We start from the raw sequence: 26873 nt of genomic DNA on the forward strand, positions 1-26873 counted from the left end.
CTTTCAGATTCTCGTCCCCTTTAAGATGGCAGTAGTGGGTGGTGGACTCGTCTTATTACACATCTGCATACTGTTCCCTTCCGTGATTCAGGACGAGCCCCCAGAGGTCACCGGTTCTTCCCCTTTCCATCGCATGTCCTCACTTGAACCCGGGTCCTCAGATTCACCCCACACCAGCTGAGCTAAAGGAGACCTCCCTTGGCACAACAGCCAATCAGCTTTTAACGTTCAGAAGTGGCTGTCTCTCTCTCTCTCTCTTTTTCAGTTCTGGGTCTTGCTGCACAAAGACCATAATGATGATGCCATCTGATGCCAATGTGCTGAAGATGCCACAAATCACAAGACTGTGGACAGGAGTGAGGTGGCCCACCTGTCACTAATTAATTAAGCAGGAGGTGGCTTCTAGTCAGCATCAAGGCACAGAAATGTCAGATTTTTGGGGGGCACACGTCTGTCACTCTCAGTTGGTCACCCCCTCACCCCCCTCCTGTCTCAAGGATTAGGCCATTGTAGAAAATGGCACCACTCGCACTTCCTATGAATTGAGGGCCAACTACAGAAGGTGGCCCTGTGATGGGTGGCACCCTGTGCCAAGTCTGATGTGGCCAGGATGGTCTCATCTATTGTCACCGATGTCACCGTGTCCTTTGGTAACACAAACAGACAGAGGTCTTGTAGGTGACCAGTTCTGTCCTCACACCCCCAATATTCTGACCACGGAGGGTCCCTCACAAGTGTATTGGCACTTTGTGGGTCTACAGTCTGCTTATTTCATTCCTTTTACATTTTATAGCACCTTTTCTGTAGTGACCGTCACCCCAAGACGCTGACATTTGGTACAGTTGTGTCCAGTTTCATCTGGAGCTTCACACAGTGGGTCAGTGGTGGGATTTGAACCAGCATCCTTGTGTGGGGTCCAACACTCTACCAACTATGCCACACAGAAATCCAGCTCGGTTATCACACGTAATAGAGCCCCACAGGCCCCTCGTTGTCCCCTGTGGCATGCTGGCGCCATTTAAAGTAATCACAGCTCATTTGTTGAAGAACTTGGCAGCAAAATCAGACTGAACATTAAAAATGAAGCGAGTCCAAGTTCTCTGAAGAGGATTAAAGAAGTCCATGGTGGTCCGCTAACAGTAGTTAAGGCGGAGAGGGTCAGGTGCCATCACACGGCGTGGCTCAGAAGAGACTGTGATAATCGTAAAATCGACGCAAATCCAAGGTTAAGTCACAGTGTCTGTCTTTATATAGCGCCTTTCATATTGATTGTGATCACAAGACTGAAAGTAAATATCAAAGCAGCAAGGATAAGACGAGGCGATGAAGGAGAATGGAGTCATCATAAGACTGACAAATACGGCAGGGTCCAATCAATAGAGAGGTTAGTCTTTATTGTATATAGCGCCTTTCACTGGGGATGAAATGTTTTTTTAGATGCTGTTGGCAGCTCTGGTTGGTCCACAGTCTCGTGGGTGGCACCAGTGCTGTGCCGCCTGCTTTCATACACCATGTGCCAGTCAGCTCACTTTTGTATGACATTTGGTGACATTTTGGGCACAGACTTTTTTTTTTTGTCTTGCAGGCGCAGCTGTCATCAGATTCAGGATTTTCTGAGCTGGACACCCTTCTTCTGGCGGGCACCCTGGGCCACGTGCTGAGCCTCGGTGCCAGCAGCTTTATCGAAGAGGAACACCAGACGTGGTACTTCTTGGTGAACACCTTGTGTGTGGCGGTGCTGCAGGACGTGTGCAGGAAGTACTTCAAGGAGACACCAGAGGGCGGCGTCTGCACCCCTTCGAAGGAAGACCTGGAAGGTTACGACTACGGCGGCCGACTTTTAAAGAGGCACGAGAAGTGGCTGGCACTGGCCACACCCCTGGTGACTCTGGCGTGCTGCCGCCTGCTGCGCTCCTTGAACCAGACGGGCGTCCAGTGGGCTCACCTCCCCGACTTTGGGCACTGGCTCAACAGGTGAGTTGGGCAGATTGTGTAAAGCTGGAAGTGAACGCCTGGGTCTTCACTTTACTTCTCGTTACCTTGTTCTGCTTTAACGTCTCGGGACCCCGAAAGATGCCAAGTTGTTTGGAGTCTAAAAACACCAAGCCCGTGTGCCACACTAGAGATATCTGTAAGGTGTAGGGGCCATCCCATTGTGCCACCCTGATTGAGTAATGGAACCCCAGGGGGTCCCAAACCACAGCGTCGGCTGCTGCCCAAATTGTGAAGGGGCTCCACTTTAGTTACATTATTTTCAAGCTACATAGGAGAAGAGCTGAGTGGGCACAGCCAGCGGGCATACTTCATTGGGCCACCCCAGTAACTGCCTGTGCCCATCTGTTATATAGCGTCTTTCAAAATGACCCGGTCCTTTAGTATCCCTATTCTAATTGTGCCTTTTCTGCCTGTTATATAGTGCCTTTCATAGCCACCTGTTTGTGTATCTCTGTGTAGTCTACATTGTGATTTTCTGTCAAGCCATCCGTCTTTGTGTACTTCAAATAGTGTCATGTCTAGTTGTATTTTATATAGCGTCTTTCACATCTATCTATTATATAGTGCCTTTCACATCTATCTATCATACAGTGCCTTTCGTATCAGCCTGTAGTATTTCCCCGTATCTATTATACAGCGCCTTTCATGTCTGTCTGTCTGTGTATCATAGTGTCTTTTATATGTATGTCTGTATCTGTCCGAGTTTCAGAAGTGACTTCTAGACAGAATTCCAGAATCTGTTTGTCTGTTTCAGAAGGTGTCTGTGGTCTGTCTGTGATCGAGTCTCTGTGCCCACATCTGTCTGGCGTTCTTTTCCTCTGCAGATTTTCCCTGATCCCTAAAGCTCTTCTGTGCCTTGAATGCCCACCCAGGGTGCACAGACATAACAAGCCAATTCAATTCAAAGTCCTCATCTGACCTGACTGGACACTTTGGACCGAGGGAGGACCCTGAAGTTAAAGTCTGTCAAAGCCCACTGAGGCCTTCCTTGTATGATTTTGGGCTCTACAAGAAATACATTGTTGTTGTTGCTGTTGAAGTACGTGGTGCACACATGTGTGAGTGGGAGTGAAATGGCTTCTGTAGTAACTGACATGTTGTCCAGCTCTGATGTCAGCGTTATGGCAGCACACGACTGTCCTCTCCTTTCACACGTCTGATGGCTCTGACTTGTAACTCGAGCTCCGCCTTTGTCTGCTTCCCTTCCAGCTCTGAACACAACGTGGAGCTTTCCTTCCTGGCCTTCTCCTCCCTGGTCCTGATCTTCCTGCTCATTCACAAGAGATGCTCGATGGTCTCAAAAATCGCCCTTGGCATGGGGCTGCTGGGGGTCTACAGTTACCGAGCGGCGGTGGGCAATGTGCAGTTTCCATGGCAACAGCATGGGAGAGATCTGTCCAAGTAAGTTGCAGCCTCGTGGTTTTCCTTTTTGCATCTTTCATCTTGTAGGGTCCTTATTATTATTATCTGTGCCCAGGGCACCATGAAAGTCTCATCACATGTGAGTGCAAAACAACATAAAACACGACCCTGATCTCCAACAGCTGGATTACTGCAGAGGAGCACCTTAGTCAGAGAAATACACAGATGGAAAGACACTATATGATAGATAGACAGATAGAAAGATGAGTAAGGCACTATATACAAGATAGACATGTAAGGAGATCGATAGATAGAGTGAAAGGCACTATATGATAGACAGATGTGAAAGGCACTATATAATAGATAGACAGAGTGAAAGGCGCTATATGATAAATAGATGTGAAAGGCACTATATAATAGATAGAGTGAAAGGCACTATATGATAGATAGATGTGAAAGGCAATATATAATAGATAGATATAAAAAGGCACTATATTATAGATAGACAGAGTGAAAGAAACTATATGATAGATAGATGTGAAAGGCACTATATAATAGATAGATATGAAAGGCACTATATTATAGATAGACAGAGTGAAAGGCACTATATATACTGTAATAGCTCTAAACATTATTCTAAACACATAGATATAGACAGACACAGTAGATTTTATAGGCACTTTATAATAAAGTTCTATCTATCGTATAGTGCCTTTTATGTCTGTCTGTTATATACTGTAGCACCCTTTACACTTCACTCTGTCTATCAGTTGTGCTCTTTATCGTCCCGTGTAGAGAGTCCAGTAAAAGTCTTCCTTGATTGTGCCTATCGACGTGTAACCCATGGGCACACTGGGCGACTCTCGGGCACACTGATTAGTGAGCGTAGCGTCCGCATTATACGTCCTACAGGTAGATGTGAAAGACCAAATTGTCACAGGATTGTGTCCAGAGTCATTATTTGTCCCACATGCAGAGCAGACTGACAGAGAGATACTGTAGATGTAAGAGGCACCATACAGTTTATAGCTCTAAGTAGCACTCTAGATAAATATAAAATTCCCAATCCCAGTCCACATCAGGATCTCGCACATTAAAAGGCTCCTCAGACTCCAGCAGTAGTATATACAAGTAACATGAGTGCCTTTGGAGCGCCTTGTGCCACTTTGCATTATAATCACGGGTGGGCTGGCAGACAAAGCCTTAATGGTGTACCAGCTGTGCTACCCACCTAAATAATCGACGCAGACTTCAATGCTAACGTGTCCGGTCACTACATCTCTGTTACACACCATTTGGTACAGGATTTGTTAAAGCAGATGTTTGTGATGCGTGGCATGCGCCATCTGTTGAAAACCAGAGACGTAGCAACAGGAGAGACCCAGAGACACTTGTGCTTTTATTAAGAAGGATGAATAACATGATAACATGGCAATCTATTATAAGCAGGAGCAAATGTGAGACAGTAGATCATCCTGGGTTAGGTGACATCGAGAGACACCACCTGATGCTTCATCTACAGCAGGGTGACATTGAGGGGCCACAGACCAGAATGAACTTGTCCTCCAAAAGGCAAAATCACTGAAAAGCACAAAACCTGTCACATAAAGGCAGTGCCAGTGGTGGGGCTTCACTCCTAACAAGCTGAATGAACGGGTCATTGGGGTCCTCGTGCCCACAGGTCCACCAGGTGTAATTATGACTGGTGGCCATTTACAGACCTTAAATGCTTGACGTATCTCGTTGATGGGGTCTTTACTAATTGGATTCAGTTTACTTTCACATGGTGGTGGCCCAGTTTTTTTTTTTTTTCTTTTTTTTAAGTACTAGAGACCATCAAATTTGAGTTGCACCACCGAGTATCCTGTGCTCTGCAAAAGGCGCTCTATGACAAATACACTCAATGGGAAGGAATTTTGGTTAATCATAAAATGGCAGAAAACGCCTCAGTGGTATTTAGCAGTCATTTCCAGAAAGACCATAAAGCAGGAGGTCCGTCCCGTCGGTTCGGTGCACATCCATCACTTCTGCCTGCCGCACGGTGGCCTGGCATTTGTCACATCGTGAAGCTGTGCTGCCAAGATAACGGGACGGGCTCTTTTGTTTATTGCACATTGCGGACGTGCCGCCGTTTTAATTTCAGAGAAGCCTTTTGTTGTGCGCATCAGATGGGCAGCAGTGCTGTTAATTAATTAATGCGGTGGCTCTGCCATCCGCTGGCCCTGCGACTCAATTATTTGTCACTCGTTCTGACTTTGCTAGCTGCTCCGTGTGCTCTTCACATTCTGATAGCTGGATAGATAGGCTGGGGGGAAATCGGGCTGAATATATAAATATAATATACACGGTACTGTGATACGGCAAAGACAAACCCTGTTTGAGACGCACGGCAGAAGAGCTGAAGAGAAAGAAAACGTCTGACTGGGCCAAAGATCAAGGAGGCAACACCAGTCAGGGACCACAGAGGTGTGAGGAGGAGCCCCCCGAATTGTGATGGCTGCGAGTCCTCCATGTGGGTTTGTCGTTTATAATGGCCATCGGGTTTATCTTCATACACTTCTATCTATCTATTATATAGTGTCTTTATCTATCTATCTGTCTGTCTATCCTATAGTGCCTTTCACTCTATTTATCTATCTATTATATAGCGCCCTATCTATCTATCTATCTATCTATCTATCTATCTATTATATAGCGTCTTTCACTCTATCTATTATATAGCACCTTTCACTCTATATCTATCTATCTATCTATCTATATAGTGCCTTTCACTCTATCTATCTATCTATCTATCTATCTATCTATCTATCTATCTATCTATCTGTTATATAGCGCCTTTCTTATGTCTATCTTATTGTGCCTTTTCTGTTTATCTGTTGCTCTCTCTGCACCTTTCTATCTTTTCCTTCTCTCTGTTACGTTTATTTATTATATAGTGCCTTTCCTCTGTCAGTATGTCATCCCTCGCCAAAGGGTCCTGACTTTCATCATTTTGCTGAGGACCAAGCGTCTTCACCCCAGATGCTGCCCACGCCCTAACGTGTTTCTGTCCTGTGCCCGCAGGGGAGTGCTGGAGGCCCGCTTCGTCTACGTCTTTGTCCTCGGCATTCTCTTCACGGGGGTGAAGGACCTCCTCAAGTCCCAGGTGGTGGCCGCCGGCGGAGAGGCGCGAAGCAGAGGACTGTGGGAGGTGTACAGCGGCCTGGTGCTCGTGGTGGCTTTGCTCTTCAGACCCCACAACCTGCCGGTGTTGGTGTTCAGCCTTGTCATTCAGAGCCTCATGAGTCGCTTCATCTGGAGGGCCCTCAAGTACGACGCGGCACAGACCACCATCATGCACTATTGGCTGGGCCAGGCCTTCTTTTACTTTCAGGTAAGGCTGCTCGCCGTCTCACGGCCGCTCATTAAAGCCATTTGTCTTTCTGCAACTGAAGCTCGCTGAGTTTTCAAAATACATTTTCTTAATTGGACTGAGCTATGAAGACTGGAATTAGGGGCTTATAAAAGGGAGTTGACGACAAAAGCAGCAGCGTAGCAGACTTTATATTTGAATAAAATGCGCACGTTACACAACTGGAAACTCAATAAGGGCGTCCACAGGTGATTCAGCTGAGCCACAAATGTCTGCATGGCGTGAGGAGCGAGGGGCAGCTCACTGGGTTAAATGGTGGATTACGCAACCATTGGACTGGCAAGTGGGGAGCTATGACCTGGCAGAGAGGGCATCGGACTGTAACCCACAAGGCTGCCCGTTCACTCCCCACTGCTGATTTCCTGCCTGTTCACAAATATGGCAACGAGTGCCCTGAACCCGTAGAACACCCTGACATAACACATAAGGTGAATCAGCAGGGCGCCATTCTGTCAGATATCCTGACCCCACGAGAAGGCAGTGCGGAGCCCCCCATCCATTCTATAAAACTCCATCTGTTCATTTTCTAACCTCTGAAAGCACCTGGCACTCGGATTGGTGGCCAGCCAATCTAATTAACCAATTAGAGAGCTGGGAGTGACCCTTGAGCGTCTAACTCCACCCACCCATCTGCCCCTTGAATGTTTTGCTCCAGCCACCCAGTTGGCTGCCACTCCAACATTTAGCCCTGCCCACTGCCAATAGCCCTCCTCCTCCTAATTTACCTGCCATGCATGTTATATTCATTTGTGACAAACACACCCTGAGACTTTTTAGGTTAGAAAGACAGAAGTTTCAAGGTAGAGTCGCTCTGTTCACAAGTCACAGCACCGGAGAGTAGTGATGTGCTGCATGTGGGTTAGATTTCACTGGACTCGGTACACAGCACACTATTATATAGTGCCTGCCTCCCCTGCCTACCTCTCTCTCTGTTATATAGTGCCCTTCAAATGTGTCACTCATCCGGGAGCCTGAGAGTGCCATTCCCATGTGCAAGTCAGAATCTCACTGGACCCTCTGCATGTCACAATAAGGGCCCTGTAAGCCTAAGCAGCCCCGCCCAGCTGGCTTCCCGTCGGGCTTGTAGCTCCACCCACCCATCATTGAGTCATTGTTCTCCATTCACTCAACTGGCTGCAACTCAAACATGTGGCCCCGCCCAGTAGTGATAGCCCTCCTCTTCCTCCTCCTCCTTATAAATGACCTGTAATGTGAGTCGTATGTCCAGATAAGGAAGACAGAAGATCTGCTCTCGTCTTTCAGACTGATTAACCCATTCAAGGAGGTAGTCGGTGGACTCTGTAAGCCTATTATATAGCGCCTTTCACACTTCTCTATCTATTCCTGTGCTTTTCATGTCCGCCACTAATTATGGTACCAGACAACGTGATTAGCACACGCAATTTAGAAATTCGTGGGACTCTGCATATGGGGCAGTAAGGACCCTACAAACCTATTATATAGTGCCTTTCACATTTATCTTTATTATATAGTGTCTTTTACATCTGTCACCAATCACAATGCCTCTGATGGTACAGTTGTGCATGAAAGTTTGTGAACCCTTTAGAATTTTCTATATTTCTGCATAAATATGACCTAAAACATCATCAGATGTTCACTCAACTCCTAAAAGTAGATAAAGAGAAACCAATTAAACAAATGAGACAAAAATATTAGATTTGGTCATTTATTTATTGAGGAAAATGATCAAATATTACATATTAGTGAGTGGCAGACGTATGTGAACCTCACGGATGATCAGTTAGTTTGAAGGTGAAATTCGAGTCAATGGGATGCCAATCAGGTGTGAGTGGGCACCCTGTGTTATTTAAAGAACAGGATCGATCAAAGTCTGCTCTTCACAACACACGTCTGTGGAAGTGTATCATGGCACGAACAAAGGAGATTTCTGAGGACCTCACAAAGAGAGTTGTTGATGCTCATCAGGCTGGAGAAGGTTACAAAACCATCTCTGAAGAGTTTGGACTCCACCAATCCACAGTCAGACAGATTGTGTACAAATGGAGGAAATTCAAGACCATTGTTACCCTCCCCAGGAGTGGTCGACCAACAAAGATCACTCCAAGAGCAAGGCACACGTGTAATAGTCGGCGAGGTCACAAAGGACCCCAACTGAAGGCCTCTCTCACATTGGCTAATGTTCATGTTCATGAGTCCACCATCAGGAGAACACTGAACAACAATGGTGTGCATGGCAGGGTTGCAAGGAGAAAGGCACTGCTCTCCAAAAAAAACATTGCTGCACGTCTGCAGTTTACTAAAGATCACGTGGACAAACCAGAAGGCTACTGGAAGAATGTTCTGTGGACGGATGAGATCAAAATAGAAATGAAAAGTGTTATGTTTGGAGAACGGAAAACCCTGCATTCCAGCATAAGAACCTCATCCCATCTGTGAAACATGGTGGTGGTAGTATCATGGTTTGGGCCTGTTGTGCTGCATCTGGGCCAGGACGGCTTGCCTTCATTGATGGAACAATGAATTCTGAATTCTGAATTATATCAGAGAATTCTAAAGGAAAATGTCAGGCCATCTGTCCATGAACTGAATCTCAAGAGAAGGTGGGTCATGCAGCAAGACAACAACCCTAAGCACACAAGTCGTTCTACCAAAGAATGGTTAAAGAAGAATAAAGTGAATGTTCTGGAATGGCCAAGTCAAAGTCCTGACCTTAATCCAATCGAAATGTTGTGGAAGGACCTGAAGAGAGCAGTTCATGTGAGGAAACCCACCAACATCCCAGAGTTGAAGCTGTTCTGTACGGAGGAATGGGCGAAAATTCCTCCAAGCGGTGTGCAGGAATGAGCAAAGTTACCGGAAACGTTTAGTTTTAGTTATTGGGGGGTCACAGCAGATACTGAAAGCAAAGGGTCACATACTCACAGATATGTAATATTTGATCATTTTCCTGAATAAATAAATGACCAAGTCTAATATTTTTGTCTCATTTGTTCAACTGGTTTCTCTTTATCTACTGTTAGGACTTGAGTGAAGATCTGCTGATGTTTTAGGTCGTATTTATAGAGAAATCTAGAAAATTTTAAAGGGTTCACAAACTTTACAGCACAACTGTAGTTAGCACCTGCAAGTCAGAATTTCACTTGTCTTCTGTTCTGTGTCTCGTATTGTATTGAGGATTTGTTCTGTTCTGTCTATTGTATTGTATTGACTCAAACACTTTTTTTGGACACCCACTGCACGCCCATCCTACCTAGAAAGGGGTCTCTCTTTGAACCGCCTTTCCCGAGGTGTCTTCCATTTTTTCTTTCCTTCTCTTCTTAGAGAGTCGAGGCTGGGGGGCTATCAGAAGGCAGGGCCTGTTAAAGCCCATTGCTGCCCTTCTTGTGTGATTTTGGGCATTATTGTATTGTATTGTATTGTATTTGGGATGAGAAGGACTCTAAAAATGTGTAATCTTTTTTTATGAAATATTTGGATTTTCATGCCAGAGGATTCCTGTTTCTCCCTGCTATCGTGGTGGTCTCTACCACAGAATGGCGCCCCCCAACCTCCAGGATGGCTTTACCCCCTTACTAGTAGTATAAGCCTCAGCTGTCCACAGTGGTGACCAGAGGAACGCGAGCACAGAAAATGTCTGGGGGGGAGACTCTGTGTGCAGAAAGCTTAAACTGCGGGGGTCCTTTTATGTTTTATGCTTCACTTCTGCTACGCGTCTCACCGTTGAGACCCAGGAGGACTGTGGAGGTGAATGACGTCCCCCTCGTCTCCCTTACTGGTCTTAAGTGGCCCTCCACCCCCCCTTTGCCAGTAAGCGTTGCTTTTCTGTTTTTTTTTTTAGGGCAACTCCAATAACATCGCAACGGTGGACATCTCGGCTGGTTTTGTGGGCTTGGAGACCTACGTTGAAGTTCCGGCCATTTTTCTCACCGGGGTGCATACGTACGCCGGGCCTCTGCTTTGGGCCACTCACCTCATTTGTCACCTGAGCTCTGAAACGCAAAGGTAAGTGCAGCCATGAGATGGCCGGTGGGCAGGGGGGTATGGGGGGTCCGTTTATTGATAGATAGAACTTGGACATTTGGCTTTATAGAGAAGAAATCTATTTGTGTACAGGATGTGTAAGAGTTTACATCGAAAAGTAACGGCCATTTAAAAATGACACAGTAACCGTAATGGATAGAAGGTGACACAATCCAACACCGTCACAATGGCTGATGGGTCATCTGAACACGTGCCGCGCCATCGCTCTGCTGTCACTCCAGTTGAAGGCAAGGTCAAGAGAGCACGGAGGGTGGGAGTGCACGCCGTAGTCAGACTGCTGGGGGAGTGAAACCTGCTGGCGTTCACCTGAGGGGGGTTCTGGTGTGGGGTCTATCCCAGCTAGCACAGGACACAAGGCAGAATCAAACAATGAACAGGGTGCTAGTCCATGACAAGGTGAACACACACACACACCAGGGCCAGTTTAAAATGACGTGTGTACAGTAATAGACATAACTAGGAGACCAAAAACATGAATTTGAACCCCAGACTGGGAAGCAGTGCTGGCTGAAACATCACAGACTCCTCTCCTCTCGTCTGTCTCAGTACAGCCCATGAGTGCAGAATCACCTCACCTGGTCTTGTATTGAACGTCAGAGCAGAGAGGACAGGAGACGGGACTGCGCACTCTGCTGCTCACACCGACGACCTTAGACAAGTGACAGGGGAGCTCTCAGTCTGTCACCCTCATTTGATGAGCTGCTGATAGCTAAGGTGGCCAAGTCCCCCAAAGCCCTCCTGCAAGTGTCACTTGAAGATGACCAGCATAGCCATCAGATAGACAGACAAAACTGACAGGCTGAATGGCCTCCTCTTGTTGGTCAAATGTCTTATGTTCTTATATGAGAGACAGCGGGATGAATACTGGCATGGAAAAGGGACTGGTGGGTACTTAGATCAACAGACAGACGTGAAAGGCGCTATACTAGATTAGGTAAGCTCTACTAGTCACAAGGGGAAGTTTGGGATAGATAGAGTGAACGGCACTATATGATAGATAGATAGATATGAAAGGCACTATATAATAGATAGATAGATAGATAAATAGATAGATAGATGTGAAAGGCACCATATGATAGATAAATAGATAGATATGAAAGGCACTATATAATTGATAGATAGATAGATGTGAAAGGCACTATATAATTGATAGATAGATAGATGTGAAAGGCACTATATAATAGATAGATAAATAGATAGATAGATAGATGTGAAAGGCACCATATGATAGATAGATGGATAGATAGATAGATGTGAAAGGCACTATATAATTGATAGATAGATAGATGTGAAAGGCACTATATAATTGATAGATAGATAGATGTGAAAGGCACTATATGATAGATAAATAGATAGATAGATAGATAGATGTGAAAGGCACTATATAATTGATAGATAGATGTGAAAGGCACTATATGATAGATATGAAAGGCACTATATGATAGATAGCACTATATGATAGATAGATGGATAGATAGATAGATGTGAAAGGCACTATATGATAGACAGACAGATAGATAGATAGATATGAAAGGCACTATATAATAGATAGATAAATAGATAGATAGATAGATGTGAAAGGCACTATATAATAGATAGATAGATGTGAAAGGCACTATATGATAGACAGACAGATAGATAGATAGATATGAAAGGCACTATATAATTGATAGATAGATAGATGTGAAAGGCACTATATAATTGATAGATAGATAGATGTGAAAGGCACTATATGATAGATAGATGGATAGATAGATAGATGTGAAAGGCACTATATGATAGATAGATAGATATGAAAGGCACTATATAATAGATATGAAAGGCACTATATGATAGATAGATGGATAGATAGATGTGAAAGGCACTATATGATAGATAGAGTGAATGGCACTATAAAGTAAATAGATAGATAAAGCACTATATAATAGACAGATGGATGAAAGGCACTATATAACAGTTTGGTAAACAGATAGGTGAAAGCCACTGAATAATGAGCAGGATTGAAAGGCACTATATAACAGGACGCTCCTTCTAGAGAGATACCTCACACACTCGCACACAGACTTGGCACTCACTTTGCTATTTAAAGAGAGCTGGCAGGCTGATGCCATCACTACTGTGTATAAACTGGCTGTAGTTTTAATGAATGAATGGCCTCTCAGTGTTGGTTTCCATTTTTACATTACATGTTGTAATATTTTTTATCTTTTATCCTGTCTCCGCTCTCTGTGCCTGCACTCCGTGCAGAGTGTTGTACAAAACTGAATTGAATTTAAGAATTCTAAATAGATATGAAAGGCGCTATACCGCAGGTGGGTGAGTAGATGAGATGCCTTGACAGGATAACACATTAAATATGAGGACGGAGAGACAGCTAAGAAAGGCGCTATATAATAGTTTGACTTTTTTTTTTTTAACGTGGCCTTCCGATACAGACAGGTGCTGTAGTTACAAAGAATCCGTTTTCTGCCTCAGGAGGTTCTGTTAAGGCCCGTTGCAGAAGAAGATTCCTGAGTTGATTTTGAGAAATAAACAATAATGTGATTTTTTTTTTTTCTTTCCTTCTTTAATTAAGGCAGATCAATTTGATGGTCTTTAAATGAATCGTGCAATCAGAATAATCAAGATGACAAGAAAAAATAATCACCCAACCAGTAATCAGAACATCGTAATAAAGCTCCAGAATTGTTTCTGTTATTTTCCTTAGGCAAGAAAGAACATCTGGATCAAAATACAAGTGAGGGAGTGGGTGGTGGTCTCCAGCGATCATCGTTTCTGATGATGACCCCGCCGAGCGCCCATAGACACACAGACTGAAGACGTGAATCTTGAGCCTGCCAGCTGGTCCATTACGGCTCACGGTGTCCGCGATGGCAGACATATACTGTATGTGGGTGGTCCCAGCATGCAGCAGTTTAACAAAAAAAAATGCAGAAATGGGCAACCTGCTTGCCAGACATCAACATCATTCGTATTGCCGTCCAGCGTCTTTGAACTTCTGTAGGTCAAGTGTAAAAGCGGCTCCCTCGGGTCTGGAGTGCTGCGTGAGCAAATCCCCTCACAGACACGAGCCTCAAACTCCTCAGTATAAAACTCTGTGTGTCGAGACAAAATGACAGTAAATAATAAAGAATGTCATCTCAAGACACAGGACCCTCATTAGTAGATGATGAGTCTGCACTTGCAGCCAGCGGGGGGCACTCCAGAGATAACCGAGGAGGTGCAAATCCCCGACAGCTCAGCCCCCTCAGGTTTACTTAATGCACTTCAGGGTCTCACAGGGGTCTGGAGCATCAGACGCAAGTTAGGAACAAACCTTGGACGCGATGCCAACTCATAGTGGGGGCCCACTGACATTCACGTAGGGCCGGTGTACGATCGCCAGTTAACCAAAACTGGAGAACTAAACAAAAATCGAGGGGTGTAAGTGGAGGAATCTCAAAATATATTTAGGGTGCCAAGTGGCCCACTCCATTTAATGCGATGCGCTACAAAACAGAACAAAAAGGAGCGCTCGGTGGCACAAGAGAAATCAGGCTTCTTATCTGCCCGAATAGCCAAGATGGCTGCTTAGTTAAATTGGCAGCCTTGAGTGGGTCAGGTCCAAAGTGAGAGGCCACCATCCGGGGATGTGGGGCTTTGTAGGGTCCCAAATAGAAGGGGCGGAGCTCCTCAGGACATCATAGGCAGGATTCAGCTACCCTCATTGGGCATCTTGTTGGCAAAAAGAGGAGCTGCAGTTAGTGACAGTGCCCCCTCATGGCCATACTTTGACTCAGTCGTAGCAGGTGTGAATGCTGGGGGTCACTGTTGCCCCTTAAACCCAACAGACAGACCCACTGGCCACAAGGTAAAAGCACCAAGAAGTCATTTTCTTTCTGTTCCTTCTGCACGGTGCCCTCCAAGTACCACAGCCGCAGATCAACAGCCAAATAATCACCAGTACACAATCTTGTTTTCTTCTCCTCCACACCTCCCAGCAAGCTTCGTTCGCCATCCCACCCGACTCTGGCTTGCCTGCTGGGTGTTCTGTTGTCCTTAATATCGTACTTCTGGGCTTCCGTCCCCGTGACTCGATAGTTCTTCTGGGCTATGTAAAAAGAATGAGTCCCAAGGTCCTCTCGCAGCGTCCCCTGGTGTTGCCCGTGGTACCCAGCAGGGCTGTGATGCCAAACTCCAAATCCCAATGTTGTATAGAGGCTGCCATCTAGCGTCTTGAGGGAGACAGTGTCCAAAAGTGGCTGCTTTCCCCCATCCTTTCATTCTCTGGGCGTCCCGGTCGGGTCGAGCTTCTGGCTGTCCGTTACACAGGGTGCATGGGAAGAACGTGCAAATCTCACTTAGACGAGGCTAAAATACTACGCACTGAGCCGATGTGCGACGTTCTGCTATTTACAGCCTTCCCTTGTCCCACTGTCTGTCCTAAAAGCGGCAGAAGATGTAGGGGGGCTGTCAGTTCATCACAGGGCAAGGACAGAAAGAACAGTGTTGTGAAAAAGTATTTGCCCCCCCCCCATACTGGTCCAGATGTCCTCTATTTTATTATATCAGTGTTGTGAAAAACAAAAATCCTGTATATAGATGGACCACCAGGAGCAGATCTGGGGACTTCTAAGCTGTGACAGAACTGGTTTGGATGCTACGGTACCTTCTGCCAGATGGAAGTGGGACAAAGAGACCATGGGAGGGGTAGGCCTTGTGGATGCATTGCTTTATAAAAATCTCTTTAATGGAGGCCAGTGAGGTCCCAGTGGTCTTTTCTGCCGTGTGTACTGTCCATTGTGGGTCCTTGCTGGTCAGAGACACTGATTCCCAAACCAGAGAACACCCACCATGTTGCCCTGGTAGAATGTGGTGAGGATGGGAGGAGGTAGACTTGACCTCCTCAGCCACTGAAGAAAGTGGAGATGCTGCTGTAACCTTCTTGGCTACGGAGATGGCACTAAGTAAGGTCACCTTTCAGGTGAACACTAAGGGTGTTGACCCTGACCACTTCCACTGCAGAGCCCTCAATGTGCAGTGGGCCTGTCTGAAGTCGACTTTAGCAAACACATTGTTGTACTTAACGACGTATGGTGGACTGGTGCGTCTTCGTTCATCCCCACCGCCGATGTGTCGTCAGCAAACCCAGAGGTGGTGTTAAAAGTTCTACATAACTGTGCAGTCGTGAGTCGGCACAGTGAATAAAAGTGGGCTCCGGACACAGCCTTGGGGGGCACCAGTGCTCAGTGTGATGCTGCTGGAGATGGAGATGGTCACGGAAGTCCAGGATCCAGTTGCATAGAGAGTGTTGTAGCCTGGAAGGCCAAACTTCGCCTATGAGCTTGTGAGGGATGATGGGATTGAATGATGAACTGAAGTCAATGAACAGAATTTTAGCACAAGTGCTTCCTTTGCCCAGATGAAACAGGGCCAGCTAAAGAGTAGATGAATTGGCATCGTAAGTGGACCAGTTTGAGTGACAGGAAAACTGGAGAGCGTCATGTGTTTTGGGAAGTCCAGTTTTTAGGTGGCGCCAGAGCCTCTCGAAGCTCTTTGTGATAACAGGCGATAGTCACTGAGGCGAGAGACAGAGGACTTCTTTGGCACGGTTATCATGTATGTGAGAAAGACCATCAGCAGCAGCAGGCCCAATGGACTGGAATTAACTCAAGGTCCATTGTTTTAATAAATGCTATTGTTGGCCGACTGTAACCAAGTGCTCTGCCAATGAACGATGGAGTTTCTCCTCTCTCTGGCCTTTTTATTATTTCTACTTTATTTTCCATGGTGATGGAATATATGTTTGTGTATATATATATATATGTATATACATTTATATAATTAACAAATATCATTCATCTATGAATATATGTCTGCACTTCTATTCAGTTATTATTTTTATTTATTTAAATTATTTTGTGAAATGTTGCTAGATGAATATCAAATGACAGGTTGATGTATTTAGTTGTGGGTATTTCCGCTAAAAGTGCTGCAGTGAAATATTGAAAGTGGGGGGCATTACCTTTTCCCATAAGGCTGTTGGGTAACTTTGTTCCTCGGTTAGTTTAACGATCGCACGCTCACTCAGGTTCCCCTTCTCTGACTTTGCATTTTGTCTTACGGTCCGAGGCCACTGATTGGGTGAAATACCCAAAGACAAAAGGAGAATACGAGGGGGTAAATACTTTTTCACAGCTGTGTGATTTTTGCATAACACACACAGCACTCACTGTATGGAACCTGTGGAAAGAATCCCATTTAAATTAATTTGGGCTCCATAAAAAGTATCCCAGCCTGAATTGAACCCCGGGGTCCAAGCGCGGAGGCAGCAGTGCAGTTCAGCCATCACCGGGCTGTTTGAATATTGAAAATTCGGAGTCGTTGAGATTCGTTAATAATAATTGTATTAGCGTTTGTGTGTGATTGTGGAGGTAGTGCCAGCGTGTTTAAATCAAATAATATTTTCAGCCCGAGGCCTCCCGCAGACAGTATGGAACAAATTAAAAAAGACACGCCATGAATCTGCTGCCATGCCGGCAAGTTTCAGGTAATCTTATTTTTTATAGCGTGGTGTGGGGCCCAAAGTTTAACAAAGTGATTTACGTTATGGGAGGAAGGTAACAAAGTGCTCCCGGCCGAGTAGCGGCGACACTCTAATAGGGTCGGAAATCAGCACCGAGCTGGCAGCGTGACTTAGGAGGGCTTAGCCATCGGACTGTCAGCCACACGGCTGCGGGTTCAGCTCCAACCACGTGAACCTGATCCGTTCATTGGCGCGTACACAGTAGAAAATGGGCACAACGGTGATGCACCATTTTGGTGTCTTGTATTCGCTATGAAAAGGTGCCACATGTTCAAAGAGTCCCTTATTGCAGGTTAAACCTAAGTGGCGTTCACTATGGAAAGGCGCTATAAATATTTACCAAAGTCTCTAATTCCTTGCCACCAGTCTGACCTTAAGTACTTACTGCAGACATCTTAGGTGACTGGAGTGAATCCCCTCACCTACCAGTCCGCACACTGGCACAGCTTTCAGTGTGAAAAGGCGCTATATAAATCATCTCTAGTCCTGTTTACACCGTTAACTCGATGTGTGATGAGTCACGTCACAGGCCAGTGACCACAATGTACAAATCTATTTAGAGAAGGCCAAAAAAAACCCCAAAACTCTAGTGTGTCTTTTACAGTGGCTTGGAATGGTGGCCATTATGAAAAGGCGCTAAACGCATTCAGAAAAGTCACAAGTACTCCTGAACACCACTGACCCCTTGTGACGCTGCACAAGACATTTCACTCGTCATTGATTACTGATATCTTTAAAGTGCCTTGAGATTTTCCCAATCACGAAAAGGCGCAATATAAATTAAAATCGTTAAGTCCACTTCATGGGACAGTCCTCAGATTGGCAAAATTATGGAGCGCGCTTGAGGGGAGGCCTATTGTGAAAATTCTGGAAGGTCTCGAGACCTTTATGCGCTCAGGACTCCCTCCTGGACCTTCAGTGATTCACAGGACGTGCCTCAGCTCACATTGTGACCGTCTGTCTGTCTGCCATATACTGCCTCTCATATTATCGCATTTCCTATCAATGTGTCTTCCCCAGAGTGCCCTGGCTGTCTACCTCTTATATGCCTTTCATATTTGTTTATCTAGTGTCTTTCCTGTCCTGTCTCTCCATTAGACGCTAAAGTTAGAAAATGGGATTTATCAGAGAATGGAACGAACCTTCACAAAACTGATCCTGTCATTCATTTCTCAATGTCGTCCCCACCCTTCTCATTGCTCTTGCGTCACATGCCTGGATTCCAGCAGAATAAAAGGTGTTGTCTTGTCCTCGCCACCACTTGTGTACCCGAACACCACATGCCAAGGGACACTCCAGTCACCACTGCAAGTTACTGTGACTTGCTGGAGACCAACATGAAGCCTGCTGCTATTCAGTCCAAGCAGTGGGGACTGCAGTCTTGAGGACAAGACCCACTGTTAAGGACACCAAGGCTCGTCTGGAGACACTGAAGTTTCAGGTATTGTCACCTCCTCCTTATTCGCCAGATTTGACGTCTTGTGATTTCCACCTAAAAAAAACATCTGGGTGGTTGTCGATTTCAAGACAGATGACGACGCGAAGAAAGCGGTGCACAAATGGTGGCGAGGACGAGATAAAGCCTTTGATTCTGCTGGCACGCCCAGGCAGGTGGCACGAGTGCATTGAGAAATGACATTCCGGGTTTTGTGAAGGTCCGTTCCATTTTCTAACCTAGGCTTGACAACCCCTCGTATAATGCCTTTTAGATCTGTTATATAGCGCCTTCCATGTTTGTCTTATTATTTAGTGCCCTTCATAGCTATCACACAGGTAGTGCCATTCCTATCTATTACCTCGTGCCATTCCTTTCTATCATATCTTACCTTTCCTATCTATATATACACCTAGCTATCTGTCTGTTATATAGTGCCTTACTTATCTCTCTATTATAATAAAAATATTTTAAGAGATGAGACGTGACTTTTTCAGAGAGACATTTTCATGTCCCGCGAGACGAGACTTTGTGCCAAGAGATGTAACCATGCCCGGGGCCGGAAATAAAAGACAAAGAGTAGATGATAAAGTAGAACATCGTAAAGAATTCAAAAACGTTGGCGCGATACACATGCAGAGCAGGTTAGAGATAATGAAAGGACGAAAATTCAAAAGTCTCAGAAAAATAATAGCAAAGATCGCATTAGCGCAAACAAACGGAAATTATAACTCGTTGAAATAACGGAACAGCAAAAAGATATCGAACATATTGTTCAGATTTAAACTTTAAGTCGGAGACTTGTAGATCGTCTAATTCTTGTTGCCAGCAGGGAAAAGTAGAGTTTCCTCCCAAAGAAGAATTAAAAGATCTGCTGTTTGCAAGCGGCAGAGACGCGAAGTTGCTGGTGCGTCGCGCAGGTGGGGGGTTTGGGGGGAGCCCCCTAGTCTATCTAACAATCAACTTGTGGCTTTCATATCATCTGCCTTTCCTATGTTTACCTTGTCATCGAGTACCCAGCGCCTTTCATATCCACCCACTAATCATACAGTAATCCTACCAGATAATATTAACCCTCGAGTTCTTGTGGAGGCCAGTGAGTTCAGATAGAAACCCCTGACATATATTTTTAGGAAGTCACTGCGCAAAGGACTGGAAAATGGCAAATATCATCCCATTATATAAAAAGGGTGACAGGGCAGATCAGAGCAACTACAGGCCAGTAAGCTTAACGGGCATCACAGGAAAATGAATCATAAGGAATTATTTAGGATAAGACTGAGAAACACCTGGCAAGGACAGACGGTATGAGGAACAGTCAGCGTGGGGTCAGAAGAGGGAGGTCGTGTTTGACTAACAGGCTGGAATTCTATGAGGAGCCAACAAAATATGAAACGACCAGAGAGGAGCAGATGAGATTATTGATCTGGACTGGCAGAAAGCGTTTGATAAGGTGCCACATGAGAGGGTGGGCATCAAACTAAAAGAAGTGGCAGTTCAGGGTGTGGGGTGCAGAATTGGCTCAGACACAGGAATGCAGAGGGTGACGGTGTGAGGAACCTCATGAGAACTGGCCGATGTTAAGAGTGGTGACCAGCAGGGGGCAGTGCTAGGGCAGCTGCTATTTTTAATATTTGTAAGTGATTTAGATAGGAATATAAGGAACAAGCTGGTTAAGTTTGCAGATGATACCAAGATAGGTGGATTAGCAGATAATTTGGAATCCGTTATATCATCACAGAAGGACTTGGACAGCAGACAGGCTTGGGCAGATTTGTGGCAGATGACATTTAATGTCAGTAAATGTAAAGAATGACACATAGGAAGTAAAAATGTGGGGTTTGAATACACAATGGGTGGTCTGAGAATCGAGAGTCCACCTTATGAGAAGGATTTAGGAGTCGTAGTGGACTCTAAGATATCGACTTCCTGTCAGTGTTCAGAGTCCATTAACAAGTCTAACAGAACATCAGGTTATATAGCGCCTTGATGTGTGGAGTACAAGTCACAGGAGGTTCTGCTCAAGTCTTTATAACACACTGGTGAGGCCTCATCTGGAGTCCTGGGTGAAGTTTTGCTCTCCATAAAGACATAACAGCACTAGAGAAGGTCCAGAGAAGAGCGACTAGGCTAATTCAAGACTACAGGGGATGAGTTAGGAGGAAAATTCAAAGAGCTGAGCCTTTAGAGAGATGAAGAGGAGACCTGACTGAAGAGTTTAAAATGATGAAGGGAATTAGTGCCGTGGATCAAGACGGTGACTTTAAAATGAGTTCATCAAGAATACGGGGACACAGCTGGAAACTTGTGAAGGGGAAATGTCGCACAAACATTAGGAAGTTTTTCTTTACACAAAGAACGATAGACACTTGAAATAAGTGACCAAGTCGTGTGGCGGACATAAGACGTTAGGGACTTTCAAAACTCGACTTGATGTTTTTTTGGAAGAAATAAGTGGAGAGGACTGGCGAGCTTTGTTGGGCTGAATGGCCTGTTCTCATCTCGAGTGTTCTAACCATGAGTATAGTGCCTTTCACTTCTTTTACCTCTTTGTCATATAGTGCCTTTCTGTCCACCTATTTCAGAGTGCAGTTCCTGTATTATCTGTTATATATGCCTTACACATCTCTCAATCTTGTCACGCCAACCCGGACACAGACAGACTGGCAGGATACAGGAGGTTTTGCCACAGTACACCCATTTATTTACATAATACAGCGCCCAAGTTACCAGTCCTGCAACACACCACAATTCCTCCTTGCTGCCTGTCCTTCTGCCTCCACTCCTCCTCAGGCTTTTCTCTTCCTCCCGGCTCTTATGGAGTGAGGCGGCTTCATTTTATGGGGCACCCAAAATGAGCTTCTTCCGGCCTCGCCTCTGGGTGTGACCAAATAAGGCCCTGGAAAGGTCCACATGCCCCTTGGTGGTGGCCACGGGTTCCAACAGGCCCCACTGGAAGCCAAAGGGGGCTGCCCCCTATCAGGAGAGAAACTGTCCCGATAATACTCTCTCCCCTGGTCCTATCACACTTTGGGCATCCTGGCCGGGTAAGGATTGTGGCCACCCGCCACACTATCTATCTATTGCCTTTCCAGTCTCTATGTATTATATAGTGCCTTTCCTCTTATATAGCACCTTTCCTGTCTACCTACAACTTCAATTCCAATGAAGTTGGCACGTTGTGTAAAACGTAAATAAAAACAGAATACTATGATTTGCTAATCCTTTTCCTCCTCTATTCAATTGAATACACGACGAAGACAAGACATCGAATGTTCAAACTGACAAACTTTATTGTTGTTTTGCAAATCTTCACTCATTTTGAATTTGACGTCTGCAACACGTTCCAAAAAAGCTGGGACGGTGCAGCAAAAGACTGGGAAAGTTGAGGAATGTTCAAAAAACACCTGTTGTGAACACTCCACAGGTGAACAGGTTCATTGGAATCAGGTGTTTGTCAGGATTGGGTATAAAAGGAGCATCCGGCAAAAGGCTCAGTCGTTCACAAGCGAGGATGGGGCGAGATTCACCACTTTGTGAACAACTGCGTGGGCAAATAGTCGAGCAGTTTAAGAACAACGTTTCTCAACGTACAATTGCAAGGAATCTAGGGATGTCATCATCTAGTGTCCATAATATCATCAAAAGATTGAGAGAACTTGGGAGAAATCTCTGCACGTAAGTGGCAAGGCCAAATACCAACACTGGATGCCCGTGACCTTCGATCCCTCAGGCGGCACTGCATTAAAAACCAACATCATTCTGTAAAGGATATTACCACGTGGGCGCAGGAATACTTCAGAAAGCCATTGTCAGTTAGCACAGTTCGTCGCTACATCTACAAGTGCAAGTTAAAACTCTACCATGCAAAGCGAAAGCCATAAATGAACAACACCCAGAAACGCCGCCAGCTTCTCTGGGCCCGAGCTCATCTGAGATGGACTGACGCAAAGTGGAAAAGTGTGCTGTGGTCTGACGCGTCCACATTTCAGATTGTTTTTGGAAATCATGAACGTCGTGTCCTCCGGGCCAAAGAGGAAAAGGACCATCCGGATTGTTATCAGCGCAAAGTTCAAAAGCCAGCATCTGTGATGGTATGGGGGTGTGTTAGTGCCCATGGCATGGGTAACTTGCACATCTGTGAAGGGCACCATTAATGCTGAAAGGTACATACAGGTTTTGGAGCAACATATACTGCCATCCAAGTGACGTCTTTTTCAGGGACGTCCCTGCTTATTTCAGCAGAACAATGCGAAGCCACATTCTGCATGCGTTACAACAGCGTGGCTTCGTAGTAAAAGAGTGCGGGTACCAGACTGGCCTGCCTGCAGTCCACACCGGTCTCCCATTGAAAATGTGTGGCGCATTATAAAGCGCAAAATACGACAACGGAGACCTCAGACCGTTGAGCAACTGAAGTTGTACATCAAGCAAGAATGGCCTATAAATAAAGACCTATAAATACCTGGGAGTGCGGCTGGATGACAAACTGGACTGGACTGCCAATACTGGTCTGTGTAAGAGAGGACAGAGCTGACTATACTTCATTAGAAGACTGGCATCCTTCAACATCTGCAATAAGATGCTGATGTTCTACCAGACGGTTGTGCTGAGTGCCCTCTTCTACATGGTGGTGTGCTGGGGAGGCAGCATAAAGGAGAAGGACGCCTCACGCCTGGACAAACTGGTATTGTAGGCACAGAGCTGGACAGTTTGACATCTGTGGAAGAGCGACGGGCGCTGAGCAGACTCCTGTCAATCATGGAGAATCAACTGAACAGGATCATCTCCAGACAGAGGAGCAGCTTCAGCGACAGACTGAGGAGACGCCACACTATGTGACTCTTCAATTCCACACGGAGGAGTAAATGCTAACATTATTAGCTGGATTATTATTATTATTATTAGTCTGTTTTTACCTGCATTTTTATTACTCTTTAATGTTGTTTTTTGTATCAGTATGCTGCTGCTGGATGTTGTGAATTTCCCCTTGGGATTAATAAAGTATCTATCTATCTATCTATCTATCTATCTATCTATCTATCTATCTATCTATCTATCTATCTATCTATCTATCTATCTATCTATCTATCTATCTATCTATCTATCTATCTATCATATAGTGCCTTTCACTCTATCTATCTATCTATCTATCAAGAATTCCACCACCACAGCTTCAACAATTAGTGTCTTATTAAACGAGTGTTGTTAAAAGTCAAGGTGATGTAACACAGTGGTCAACATGCCCCTGGCCCAGCTTCTTTGGAACGTGTTGCAGACATCAAATTCAAAATGAGTGAAGATTTGCAAAACAACAATCAAGTTTATCAGTTTGAACATCGATATCTTGTCTTTGTCGTGTATTCAATTGAATCGAGGTGGAAAAGGATTAGCAAATCATTGTATTCTGTTTTTATTTGTTTTACACAGCGTGCCAACTTCATTGGAATTGGGGGGTCGTACATTTCAGGTCAGGCAGACAGACATTTCGAGGTCAGGTAGCCCTACACACTCCTCATGGCATCACAGAGTGGCCACATTGTTCATGTCATTATGTCAGAATGTCACAGGACCCTCTAATAATAAATCAGAGCGGGTTTCTCCTCTGCGTGCCAAGGTGCTTTGCAGGTTTATGTTGCTGCACGTGTACAAGGTGAGTACAACCAGGCGAAGTGACTCAGTCTTGGTCACCAGCAGCTGTCCGTGAAGATGACACTTAAGACCTTGTGATGTCACATTGTGCCTTTCACACTTAAGTGGGTGAGCTGCTGGGCAGAAAGGAGGGGATGTCTATGGTGGTGGACATAATGTGCCCACACCCTGAAGTGCTGGCTGTCCGCCGTGTGGCCCTGTGCGGTGCCACTCCTACTGCTCGGGTGCCCCCAACATGGCCGCAGTGACTGATTTGTTTTCCCTTTTCTTTTTATCAGCAGTCCCTCTGCAATGGGCCACGGCTGCTACTGCTTTGCTGTCCTGCGCTCCATCCCGGCTGTCCTCTACATCCTCCTGGTGACAGCCTTGCGCTATCACCTGTTCATCTGGAGCGTCTTCTCGCCCAAACTCCTCTACGAGGGCGTGCACACACTAGTGACGGCTTTTATTTGTATCTTCTTCACTGCAATGGATCAAAAGCGCTCAGCCAGATAAGGGAGGAGGAGGAGGAGAAGAAGAAGAAGAAAGCACAACAGGAGCCAAGAGTCAAGCATTTTAAACCCTTGGCAGCCCATCCAACCCTCAAGACGCTTTGCTGGAAGTGACCCTCTGTGATGGCCGGGTGTGGGATGGCTGATGGTCTACTTTTCTTTTGGTCCCCGTACTGTCAACTGCTGCTTTATTTTCTGAATGGACGGTTTAAACCCAGCGTCACTGCGACCCTTAAACCTTCTCCTACTCTGCGCTTGGTCATCTTTTAATTTATTCTTTTTTTGTGAGGGATCATTGGGGTTCTTGTGTGTGGTGTTCTGTTTTGTCTCCTTCTTTAGTTTTTGTGTTTCTACTGCTGGCTGATCTCTTGAATTCCAGGCCTGTGCTGCAGAGTTTGTCTCGTGTGGGCGACCGGTGAGGTGAATACGTGGAGCTCCCCTGATGTGCGTCCTCATACAGCCTGCCCGCACTGTGACGGGGATACGAGAAACACGCCTTTAAAAAGCGTCCATCAGTAGCAGCAACAGGCTCAGGGGACCTGAATTAACACGAGTGGGACGTGCAGACGCAATGGGTGGGCCGAGGGGGGGACACAATGTAGGCAAAAGATCACAGCAGGGAGTGCCTGCCTGCCAGCCAAGGCTCCTCTGCAGCTTCACTTGTAGACTAGGAGGTCACATGACAGCAAGAAAGTAAAACGGGTGCCATGGAAACGGCAGGTGGACAAGACTGCATGTGGGTAACGGGACGGAGTGCGTGTGCGTGTGTGTGACACAGCCGGCTCAGTCCAGCCACATACATGTGTGACACGTGGAACACAGAAAGAGAAGTGAAACACCAGGGAAGTGTGGAAAAATGGGCATAAGTACTTATTAAAAAATAAATGTCTGGAATACTGTACAGTATTATGGGGTGCAGGCGTCAAAGAGAATGAACACGTGGAAAAAATAAATACATCTAGAAGTACATTGTGTGTGTGTAGGCATACTGTATATATCAAGAGTATGTGCAGATGTATAGAATTATATATCTATTATATACAGTAGTAGATACATGTATATAGAATATATATATATAAATATATATATATAAAATGTGTGTGTATACATGTATAGATACATATATACCATATGTAAAAATTATGTTTGTATATGTACAGTCTATATCTCCATGAATTTGCACACATATATGTAAATATTCTAACTTTGGGACATGTACTTCTACAATTAGATATAGGTTTATATATATATATATATATGTGTGTGTGTGTGTGTGTACACATTTACATAATTATTGAATCTATGAATATATGTATGTACTTCTACTCATATATATGTATATATATTTAAATTATGTGAGATCTTGCTAGATGAATATATACTATTTTTTATATATGCTTAAATACACTGTACATATGCAAACACAAGCATTCTTCTCCCATATTGATTTGATGTATGTATGTATGTATGTATAAATAAATATAAGTATTCAGTATATTTCTAGCATGTGTGTATACATGACCTCTATACCATCTATAAGAGGACATTAGATATATAAAGTATATTTTCACAAACCTATCTACAGTTTTAAAGGATATGTCTGTTTACACACACACACACACACACACTGTATGCTTTGACCCCACCTTGTGAACACACACACACTCCCTACTGTACACTTCACCCTATCGATGTACATTTTGCCGTTGATAATCGATCCTCCTCCTCAGACTGACAGGTTTTCATTTTTCTCTTTTCCACCTGCACCTTTGTGACATCCAGGACTGAGCCGAATGCCCGCTGTTGGTCGAGTGCAGTTGGCGCACACACACAGGCAGAGTCTCAGCTGGGTTTTTGACACCTCACATGTATGTTTATGTTCCATTTTTTTTTGCTTTGCGTGTGCGAGTTTTTTCTCGGTGACACTTCCACGTGGGA

The 26873-nt window shown here is 45.1% G+C and overlaps 1 protein-coding gene across 1 annotated transcript in view; it reads left to right on the plus strand.

Annotated features, from left to right (window-relative positions):
• The window catches only part of pigg (phosphatidylinositol glycan anchor biosynthesis class G), a 230978-nt gene extending 205023 nt beyond the window's left edge, over positions 1-25955 (plus strand). The window contains exons 9-13 of the mRNA XM_039758143.1: positions 1586-1974; positions 3205-3396; positions 6421-6730; positions 10590-10753; positions 24723-25955. Coding sequence (XP_039614077.1) covers positions 1586-1974; positions 3205-3396; positions 6421-6730; positions 10590-10753; positions 24723-24939 — 1272 coding nt within the window. The 3' untranslated portion in view covers positions 24940-25955. The remainder of the gene's footprint in view (positions 1-1585; positions 1975-3204; positions 3397-6420; positions 6731-10589; positions 10754-24722) is intronic.
• The last annotated feature ends 918 nt before the right edge of the window (positions 25956-26873 follow it).

Source organism: Polypterus senegalus, chromosome 7, assembly GCF_016835505.1.
Source record: "Polypterus senegalus isolate Bchr_013 chromosome 7, ASM1683550v1, whole genome shotgun sequence".
Taxonomy (NCBI): domain Eukaryota; kingdom Metazoa; phylum Chordata; class Cladistia; order Polypteriformes; family Polypteridae; genus Polypterus; species Polypterus senegalus.